This window comes from Branchiostoma lanceolatum, chromosome 1, assembly GCF_035083965.1.
Source record: "Branchiostoma lanceolatum isolate klBraLanc5 chromosome 1, klBraLanc5.hap2, whole genome shotgun sequence".
Taxonomy (NCBI): domain Eukaryota; kingdom Metazoa; phylum Chordata; class Leptocardii; order Amphioxiformes; family Branchiostomatidae; genus Branchiostoma; species Branchiostoma lanceolatum.
In genome coordinates this window covers 16,707,337-16,719,006 of record NC_089722.1, presented here as the reverse complement: position 1 = coordinate 16,719,006, position 11,670 = coordinate 16,707,337, and the positions used below count along the sequence as shown (strand labels likewise).

Genomic DNA, 11,670 nt, shown 5'->3' with positions numbered 1-11,670 from the left:
AAGACATGCAATCTATGCCCTGACGGCACGTAACGAGTTTCTGTCACTCTGTGCCTGAAGGATTCTGTAATAACGTTAAAGTTACAAATCTGCATGGACACATTAGACAAAAGGCTATGTTTTAAATACGTTACAAGAATGGAGGTCACTTTCTAGATAATGTATGGCTTACTATACTGCATTAAGAATATTACATTGGTATAGGTCATCTGCCAAAGTGGAATGTACATTATCTTCAAACCACAATTATTTTCAGATTGTGAGCTATCATTTGGTACAGTTATTTGTCGGAATATCGTTATCTCGCTTCATTACCTTTTCTAATTCATTTACTACTGAGTTCTTGTTGTCACTTACTCAGTAATCCAATACATACAAGGATTGACGGTAGAATTACTCCTTTAACCAGCATGTACGAACGAGCTTCTGTTGTAATATCAAATACCAATGAAGCATCAATCAACTGCTACCAGGTATTCCTGTCTGTCTTTGCGTATTATGTCTACTCCATAACGGCATGTTTATAGTTATGAAATGACGAAATACGCAGGTGGCGATGTCAATAATGTAGCGAAACATGATAATGATAATGCAGAGTCCGCCTTTACATTACACTGACTGTGTATGGTGGTGCGACAACATGGGTAAATATTCCTACAATTTCCGATCGGAATTGATGGTAATATAAAATGATTGACTATAAAATCTTCGCCCTCTCTCTCTCTCTCTCTCTCTCTCTCTCTCTCTCTCTCTCTCTCTCTCTCTCTCTCTCTCTCTCTCTCTCTCTATATATATATATATATATATATATATATATAGGAATATCACTTTTTGATTGTATGTCCCAAATATTTCTATATACGTAATTCACTATACTCAATGTCATCGTCGGATTTACCAGTATTTATCTCAATGGACCTGAATAGCAAATTTAAGTACATAATGACATGTGACAACCACTGCATGGTATACATTGGAAAATATATCAAAGAATGTCAAGACGTTAGAAACTCCTTCAGTGATTGTGAAATCCCATTGTCATCCCATACTATTACACCACATTGTATCAGATAGATTGATAAGCCTCCTAGAATGTTATCTATGTACCAGTGGATACTTTGTACCTTGTACAATTGTTGTGCAATTAAGCTATCATTATGTATATGTAGCGCGAATTGGGAATTGGTAGACTAGGACTATATCTCTAGAACGCGTGCTACCTGCTTTATTTCGTACCATCCTGATGATATTGTTTGCTTTGTTTTCATCAGTACAGCCACTTAACATTAGAAAGGTTTCTGCTGTTATATAGAAATGGATGCAATTATATCGAATGGCCAACATGGACACGATGTATCATGCCATTTGGCACTTAGCTTTTTGTCACGTAATCAAGTATTGTACTCGAAAACACAATTTATAAATTCATATTACTTTAGAAGATACATAGAGTACTAGTAAAAGCTGCTATGATTGAAACAAGACCAACATTGATCACATAAAGATGTATGTCTTAAAGGGCAAGAGACACAAAAATACAACATTTTCTTGTTATCTGAAATTGGAGTAGCATCATTGAAGGAATATAAACGTTTAAAACAAATACATACCCTTCTGATGTTATCTAACATTGAACCATCAGAAACCATACTTCCATGGATCCAGCTCCGATAATTCTTACCTGATCTTCTCACCAGGTGATTACATTAATCAGTGACTTATACCTGCTCATGGCGTCACAATGAACACGGCAGCCGGTTCGGAACCTTACACAACGGCTTGCGAAAAACATTATTTAATGACCAAACAGTGCTTAATTATCGTGATAACATTTAATGACATAACAATAACATAACATAACAATATCTATTTCGTTTTCTTGTTGAAATAATGTTCTTTCCGAACCGTTGTGCAAAGTTACAAATCGGCTGCCATTTTCTTTGTGACGTCATGAGCAGGTAAGTCACTGATTAATGTAATTACCTGGTGGGGAAGAATCAAAAGCTGGAGGTATGATGTTTTCATTGTTCGATGTTCAATAACATCCGAAGTGTGAATATGTTGTGAAAATTTCTATATTATTAAACAATAGTATTATGGTTTATGTAATTTCAGGAAATTCTTAATGTTGATGTCATTGGTGTCTTATGCCCTTTAAATATAAACTATAAGCAGACTTTCATAGGTAGTAGAATAAATCTACTAAAATGATTCACAGGTTTTACTTCACCGTTCATACTATTACAAAATACAATGTACTCGACGTTGCAGCTTTGTGGATGATGTTGACGGCAAACAGTTTATCCACCACAGCTGTTAAGATTTCTGTCTAATGTTGCTTTGCCGTTGCCTTAACGAGATATACCACGTTCAACGGCAAGACTAAGATTTATTTGCTGAAGTAAAGCATATTCAGCAATCTCATTTACGCTAGATATGTTAATGTGCCGGTGGTCTCGATCAATGGCAAGTGGTATCGATCGGTCGGTGGTCGTCACGTCCCGCAGATATTCGGTGGAGGCAGCGGGACAGGATCGTCCTTCTAAAGCCGTCGCAGAAGACAGTGGAAGGTGTGACGTGTTTGGGACTCACCAAGGTGTCATCAAAGATGTCCTTCATCCGCGTCATTACGTTGTTTCAGGTTGTCATCTTCCCGACAGGTCGGTACTATTGGACTTACTTTGGTGGGCGTATCCTCAATGTGGATGTATATATCCTCTTATCATGGGTTTCATTTCTAAGCGATTACACCTGTAATTGCTGGCTAGCACGCTCACGGGGCAGCATCTCTGCTGACGACATCATATCGGTCCGTTTAAGCTCCCTTCTGGTTCTGCCAACTGAAACAATGCGCGAGATGATGTCTGGCAGTGTACGATAAGCGCCATTCTTCAGGCCGTTGCTAGATAAGTTCCTCTAATTAAGTGTGAAGAAGATCTTCAGATAAGTCATTTGTGGTCAGGCCTAAAACGGCACGGAAGCATTTAATTACCAGTTTATGTTATCCCCATCTATAACCTTTGCCTCTGTAGTTTTGCATAATCGCGCTGAATAGCCCTAGCCACACACATAATGGTTCGGGCGGATTTGGAGATATTGACATCGCTTGGCCAAACATGAAGCTAGGATGGGAATTGGTATGGGGAAGGAGAGGGAACCCCAATGGTTGGAGTGGAATTTATTTGTTTTAATGGGTCGTGCTGCAAGCCGTTCCGGGTCCCCGGTGGCACCTGCCTGCGGGTAATATCTCAGAAAGGCGGCGGAAGCATTGAGGAGGGGGTCGGACATAATGCTGACAGTGCTGCCCGAAGGTGGCAAAGCATCCACTGTTATCAATTTTAGCTTGTATCGTGCGTGGATGCCTGCCCAATAGGATATTGGTCGGTCATACAGCCCCTGGAAAAGGTCGTACCACAGGCAGTAAAATTTCGAACCTTCCTTTGGTGAACCTAATAACATATGCCATTCCACCTAGCCATTAGACATAATGTATGTTTTTGACCGTCGCCATTTCGTAACTTTTTGGCACTGTTACACAGATGGATACGATTGGTTAGTGGATACAATTCTAGTCACATATTCGACACCTGTCATCGACATTTCGTCAGAACAAGTAATAACGTAGGTTAATTTTGTAGCTATACCTGTATCTACGATCGGGCCTGAATGAGTTTCTTGACACTTCGCGAACAGGGATTTAAGAATCGCTCGGAGGTAGTCTGCTTTAGTATGTATATCTTTTAAATCACCCTCATTGTCTACCTCTACGGTATGAAAGTGCCGAAAAACAGTCGACCAGACGGTGCTTCAGCAAAATGGGAAGGGATTAAGTCTATCGATCGAATGAGTCGTGCATAATTCTGATCCTGCTCTGCACAAGCCGTTGTTAATAGGCTTGATTGCTAGGATCCTGCTGGGACTTGTGCTCCCCGGCAGTTTGCCATCACCACGATACCATGTTTCCCCGCAATCGTTATCGAAATCGCCCGCGTCTCCTGTTTAATGAGTTGCTGTCCTCTGGGAGACCTGTCTGTTGATGTGCAATTGAAGCAACGGTCGTGGGTCTTCGAGGGTCGTCGGGTTTGAATTGGAGCAACGTCCTCGTTTACAGCCGAGGAACGCTTTGAAGTGAGCGCGTCAACCATTTTGGTTGAGTTCCAATTCATAAGCCTGAACTTACGGTCACCCCGCAGAAATGTGCGTTTTATAGAATGTCTGAGGAAGGAACATACGGGGGAAACGAGGCATCAAAGCAACATGTCATGTGTGCCCACCAAGGGCCATTTAATAGTCGATACAGCCAAGGACGTGTCCGCCACTGTAGTAATGAGGTCCCTGTTGAATATATTAAAGTTATCTGATACAATCTGCACAACCTTGCCCTAGTGTGTTCTTATTTAGTATTCCTGTCACGGAACGCCCCGCTGAATTGGGCTCATAAGAGGATATTGATGAGATAAGGCAAGTGCATGGCTGTTAGAGGAACCATCAACTAACAAATGAGTCCCGTTTGAGGGAGAAATGCTTCTTTTATGTATTATGAGAATGGAAACAAAGGAGTTTGGGTTCAGCATTGCCGGGATTGTTACGAGCGCCATAGACACATTTGCAGACCAAATGCTATCATTGCTGCTACAGAAAATGCGCGTCCCAGACAGCTTATGCTGACGTTAATGCATTGTAACATCTGTGATGGTATACAAGTCCCCTGTCATTACTTTATATCTATTAAACACGTATGGAATAACTACATTCAGCACATATTAAAACGGCACTGTTGATTGAGACAACGAGAAATGCCACATTCATTTTACAATGCAGGTGTACATGTAGGTAGTGTTATAGTCTTGGTGAGCGTATGTTAGTAAAACAGTAATGGTAGACAAAGCAACTACACCCCATACCCCCTATCTTTGAGTATCATAATTTAACAGCGTCTATAACATCTATCCGAATTTCTCTAAGACCATTCTTCTTTAACTCTCTAACTACCAAAAACCCACAAATTATAGAAAAGGTGGGACATAACGTCTTCCATTGCTTACAAAAGAGAAGTCAAACCGTTCACTAGTTATAGACAATTACGTTTGTATAATCTTGTTTAGCCGCTCTTATACCTATTCTGTACCCTGTTCTTTTATGTATGTTATTTGCAATTAGCCTTCGGGCAGGAATTTGCAATAAACTTATTATAACATATGTTTAGGAATGTTGAAATGCTAGCTATGTGTGCGACGTATTATGCATATCAAAAGAAATACTGTTTAGGACAGGCTCATACAATGAAATTTAATACAAAATTTTGTTACATGTTTATGGAATTTTTTTCATATCTTAGATTTGGTGTTTTTAATAATGGATGGAAGAACCAAGACATCCATATTTATCACAGCACCTCGGAGAATAAAGTGTTTCAATTTGACATATGGAAAAGCAACAAGTATCTTGGTAGAATACAATCATCTTCACTTAGACTTCCCGGAGACTTTCGCTGTTTCATCTTTAGCCCACGCACAACATTCCCATATCCGAGAGGTTGTTGTTAATGCAGCTCTCATATGGATGAATGGACCTTTTATCTCTGAAGTAGGCACACTCTACTGGCTATCTGGTACACTTAGCAAGGGAGAAGACCATTTCTGCTGAGAAGTAGGATTTAAGGGCTTTTGGAACAATCAACTCTACTAATGTAGTTGGCGAAATTTATCATCAGTATTGTGTGCACAATGAAGAGGTGACTGTGAGTTATAGGAGATGGAATGCTCAAGAACCCACTCACAAATGATATGCTTTTACCAAAGAAGACCTGGGTGTATAGATATTACCGAAGTATATCAACCGACAATGTACGGTGTATGTAAGACAAGCTAAGCTTATATTTAGCAGCCAACTGCCATTAAATACACTTTATTTCAAACTGTTCATTTCATTATAATGCACGAGATGAGATATCTATTCAGACAACTAAAATCTAACCGAATTTCTCTAAGCTTACAGACAAAGAAAAGAGTATTCTTCTTTTAACCACCAAAAATCCACAAATTGTAGAAAAGGTGGGACATTACGTCTTCCATTGCTTACAAAAGAGAAGTTAAACAATTCACTAGTTATGGTTCATTACGTTATTTGCAATTAGCCTTTGGGCAGGAATTTGCAATAAACTTATTAAACTTATCATAAAAGAATAAGATATTGTTCGACGGTGAGATAGTGTGTATCTTCATTTGCCCTTGGTATGTTCCTAAGCGTTCAAGCTTAAAAGTTCATTCACCCAATGTCAAAACACAAACCACGTAGCCCATGGCCAATAAAATTTTACTGGAGAATCTCCAAAGGTCATGTGGGTGAGGGAAGTGCAAGCATCAGCGAATTCGCAAGCAAGAAACAAGTTTTGAAGATCTTCAGCCGGAGATTGAAATAACCAATAAGATAAACTAAAACGGCATCAATATCCCACCATCTTAACATTGAGTGGGGAAAAGCAGACTTGATTTTTATATTTCATCTTCGTTATTTAAAATCATAATAATAATAACTCTATTGCACAACAATTGTACAAGGAGCAAAGTATTGCATCCAATGGTACGTAGATAACATCCTATTTGGCTAATCAGTCTATCTAATACAATATGGTGTAGTAGTATGGGATGACAATGAAATTGTACAATCATTGGAGGAGTTTCTAACGTCGAGACATTCTTTGATATATTTTCCAATGTATACCATGCAGGGGTTGTCACATGTCATGATGTACTTAGATTTGCTATGCAAGTCCCTTAAGACAAATACTTGTAAATCCGACGATAACATTGAGTATAGTGAATCATATTCGAAGTCAAGTAATTTTCCTGAAAAAAGGAGATCTCGTAATCTTTTCTATAGCTGGTCTGCAGCCTTGACTTTGTAATGAAGGTTGTAAAGCTGATCCCCAGGAGGCGATAGGAAATCATTACTCGGGTGGAGAGGGTCACGGTGTGTTCTTTTCCAGTCGTAGGAGCTTTCCGTCACCTGGACATGGGTGTCAGTGCCTCGACAGTTTGTGACAAAAAGGACACCTCGGAATCGTGCGGTTGACGCTCTCACCACGGTACAACTACGTGATCGGAAACGTAATGGTAGAGTTAGGACGTGTCTCCGCCTTGTCATGTTTTCCCGCGGTGGTGTCCCAACTGGTCCGTGTCGACACCTTGATTTCATCACCTAAAGCAATCTACTCGCTGATGTTTCTTAGGGAGAGTAACTGTCAAAAATTCCTGGTCCCCGAGCAGTCAGATGTCGGAGGTTGGGCAGCAAACCGCTCTGCCTTCAAAGTGCTTCAGGCCCCGTTTGACCAGGGTAGGCCCTTGGATGATAGCGTTAGATATGCGCCACTGGAAAAAAAGTGATAAGTTAACCTTTGTAGTGAGAAAGTACTCAAAGTATCAAAGTATTATAGGGCCATATGACTTTTTTCATCATTTCAAACAGGACGGGCTTATGAAAGTGAGTCGGTGTCGTTGGAGGAAGTAACCTACTGAAGAATATGTTTTTAGGCGAGTTTTCTTTTCTTAAAATGGTGGGAGCGAAATATTATATTGATGCTGAAAATAGCTAAAATACATATGGCTTCCTTCAACTCATATGAATTTCCGTCCCGGAACAAAAAAATAGCTCCTTGTCGTAATTTTGGCAGGTACATTTATATTCACGGTGTCATTTGCAGACGAAAGCCAAACAAAGTTCCTGCGAAGCTCAATTAAATTATTGTGATCAATCATCTGTATGGGGAATATGAAAGAACTCATTATGCTATACAGCTTGTTGTGAACAGGAAGTACAAGAAACAAATTACCAGACAAAATACTTTCATTATTAGTTTTATCTGTATAACTGCTTAACATGCACTTACCAGATTGTCTTAAGATTACGTGGATATTACGGATATCAAAATAATGGGTGAGATTTGATGTATCAGTCTCTTGAAATAATAGTCGGAAAAATGTTGGATTAAATCAACAGTACACAAAGGTGCTGTCGTGCATATCCAAACACAGCATTATGACATTATTGTTAACCATTGCCAATTCACTGCAAATCTCTGTGTAAGTCGTCTTTATTTGCTGCACTTGATATCTCATTAATTCTTGAGGAGGAGTAAGTTCATGAGGAGTGATAGCATGCTGTCACATCTTTTTACACAAAAAGTCACATCCTTCGGGTCTTCCAACAGAGATCACCGCCTAAATTATTAGGTATTCACCACTACAATTCACTACTTGGACCTCATGACAAAAGACGTGGGATGAATCTATATCCAAAAGTCGTCACATCCATCTTATTGTATGGATCATTGTTGCGACGCATCCAGTTGAGAAGGTTCATGGACATATGTACAAAGTAGATAACATTGGCGAGCAAAACCTTAAAGTACCAACAATTGAGAGAGCGTGGATCTGCAGGAATACGTACTTTGTGCTGAGGTAATAGGAAGCGAGCAGTTGACACATTTTATGTATTACCATGTACTGTACGGCCTCATTATTCTGATTCGTCTACGGCCACACAGACTGATTTCCTCAAAGTCGTCTGCTTGACTGAGCAGAGTACGGGCGTTGGTACCTTACATCACATCACATTACTACAGATATGTGTTTAATTTATATGGATGGCAGGGGTAAGGCGAAGCAATATATAGGGATCCTCACGGGAATATTATTTCTATATTTGCTGATGGATTTTAGACAGTCTCATCAGCATTGCCACCTGTAGCGTTATCATCACAATATGCACATTATACCAGTTCTTTTGTCATATACTCAGAGAGAAACTCATTGTTTTATATAATTTGACTTTGTTACTCTGATGATCATTGTACATTTGTCTCCAATGTTTACCAATCATGTTGATGTACTGAAGTTATATAAAACCTTTGTCTCTAATAACAACTTAGGGAAGGTTGTAAATATGATCCTACTTGTTCCAATGACTATACCGCTATGGGCATATCCATCTTGTTTAGAAAACGTAGCAGTCGTTTTTATGACACAGGTACCCCGCAACGCTAACTACTTCAGGCTCCCCTTCTACGAAGACGGATGTACCGATGTTTTACCGAGCGAACGGAAAAGCCTGGGAGCCTCTCTAGAACCTTTGAAATGCAGAGCGGTGTTTCCATAAAGTACTTGATTCTGCAGAATTGCACTATTGTTAGTAAATGGTGTCGTTTTAGACTACACACCCGCGGGTGCATCTGTTCATGTACCACTTTGCTCTCTCAGCAAATAGGTAAAATATCAACGGAAAGAATGCGTTGTGATTCCTTAAGTACGAAGTGTTGCTCTTGAAATACATTTGTGCCCTGGGGCAACAACGCAAACATCGCTGACAGGAAAGACGGAATGCTCCTTTGAATTCAGGAAAACCTTCTGTGATCAATAGGTCTATTACTGTCCTGCTAAGGAGACTGTCGGCTTCCTTTGACCTGGAATCCCCTATGATACCAATAGATGGGCGTCACTCCCTTGGCTTTTTCATCTGGATTTGCAATATTCTGTAGCTTCAGATCTTTAAGTCGGTGTGCCTCCATCCGTCTGTATCTTCCTCGGAAAGCTATCGCGTGCAGCTTTTCCAATGTACTCTTCACGGTGTATCCCATTGAAGCCACATTTGCGCTTGTATGAACCAGTGCCTTCAATATGGGGACGACATATACAAACAGAGGCCAGCGATCGACTTTAGATATTCAGCAGAAGTCTAAACAGGAGCCTTTTTGGCAGTGGACCAGGGCTACAGGCTTCAAAGGTATTGATAAATACTCAGCCAGAAGCGTGCATTGTACACTGAAGAGTTCCAAGTCCAGTTGACAAATCACTTGGTTCTAAATTGCGATAAGAAACCGTTGAAACATGAGTTGGCACACGACCTTTTAAAAGCCTATCCACTTAAGCTGCTACGATTTAACTCAGACTGTGAAATAGAAACTGTAGTGGCCAAAGGAAAGATCACCAAAGGTTTACAAAAGCATGCATTGTCGGCTCGTCGTGACTAGCAGCTCTACGTAAAATATAAATCACTTCGCTTGCACCTTCAAAAGCAAAACTTTTCACAAACTTTTCTCTACTTTTTTGTTGAGTTTTTGATCATCAGTTCTATTGGTAAAACGCAAACATACCTGTGACTAATTATGATGATTATATTTAATACAGCATACCCACAACGTGTAAGGATAGAACACAAACTTTTACGTGCATCAAACAGACATTCTCATACACTGCAGGCCATATCTTTGCTGTACGAATAATGTACCGAGCATTATTCGAATTTCGTTTTACTACCATCTGTCTTCAAGACTGTCTGTTATGATTGAATACAGGATCTAGGAATAACTAAAGTATGTCAAGACATGGTGTTTCGTAGCTTAGACATTAGGTCCTCCTATGCCTAAAGGCACATCGGGTAGCAAGTTTCCATGCAGATCTGACGCCTGCTGCACCTTCAACCTCTTTCCAAGGGATGCCAGTTTTGTTTGAAAGTCTTCCCTCATAATTTAGAATATACAGCTTATCCAGTGCCACATTCACATATGTACAGCAACCCCGTATAATTTCTATATTTGTATATTATAATGTACATGTAATGTGCAAGCAGATTATAACTTAGATGTTGGCACGCAGTCGACAGCGAGTTTGAATGGCACACCCGTTCCACGGCTTACATTGGTAATCTGCTAGAAGTACTGCACAGATACTTTAAAAGCTCATCTTGAAGTAGGTATAATGCCCTGACCTTTCAAGAGGAAAATGTCTCAGAGTTCGCTGACTTCCCATTTGCTGTTAACGGTTGGTCATTTTCAAGCTTAACACCTATTTTTACCCGGCAGTTCAGAGGCATAAAAGCGTGGATGATTATTGAATGACATGGATAACTCCACCACGGTCAAAGGACGTCCATGGGTGATGGTTGAAGTGGATGAGCAACACAGGCGGACAGAGTTTATTCTAGCGACAATCATGTTGCTTTTGGTCCCATCATCATCTTGTCGTGAAAGTGTCACGGGTGAACATTACCCTCCTCCTCCAGTCATCCCTGTCCTACATTGCTCTCGGTAGTTCTTCTAAATTGCAGTCTGCATCCTCACACAGCTGCTGTATGTAGGTTGTACTTGGTCTGCCTACACCTTTAGTAAAGTCATCGAAGATATTTTAGAATTTCTTTTGTGTGAATATTATTTACCCGTCATAGTTGCCTATCAATGCGACAGGTGGCATAGTCTGAGGGCCAAGCTTGAGAGTTTTGTAGGTCTAGCTAAACGGCAGCTCTATGTTATGTTCATTTTGTTATTTTGTGGTCGTTGTGAAATATTGGCTGTAAAGGCAAATCTACACGCACACTACAAACAGTACTAATGAAACGTTGATGAAGGTTAGACATCCAGGTAATAAGATACGCCAAAAATAGTTACTCAAGCAACTGGATAGAATTTTGAAACAGTCAGACGTTTCAGATAGCATCTGCTATCTTTCGTCAATGACTAAGGACAGATCTGGTAGAACTAGGGTTTTTTATACCAAACCTTTCAATAGATATGTTAATGAAGGAAAGGCAATTTCAGATGATTCAATAGAATAGCATGTTAAGACAAAGTTGCATGCTAACCGAAACGTCTGACTGTTTCAAAATTCTATCCAGTTG

The 11,670-nt window shown here is 39.9% G+C and overlaps 1 protein-coding gene across 1 annotated transcript in view; it reads left to right on the top strand.

The window, feature by feature from the left end:
• Window positions 1-2,508: 2,508 nt before the first annotated feature.
• LOC136438127 (kin of IRRE-like protein 3) overlaps window positions 2,509-11,670 on the top strand; it is a 31,596-nt gene continuing 22,434 nt past the window's right edge. Inside the window, exon 1 of the mRNA XM_066432852.1 lies at window positions 2,509-2,660. Within this exon, the coding sequence (XP_066288949.1) occupies window positions 2,609-2,660 (52 nt within the window). The 5' untranslated portion in view covers window positions 2,509-2,608. The remainder of the gene's footprint in view (window positions 2,661-11,670) is intronic.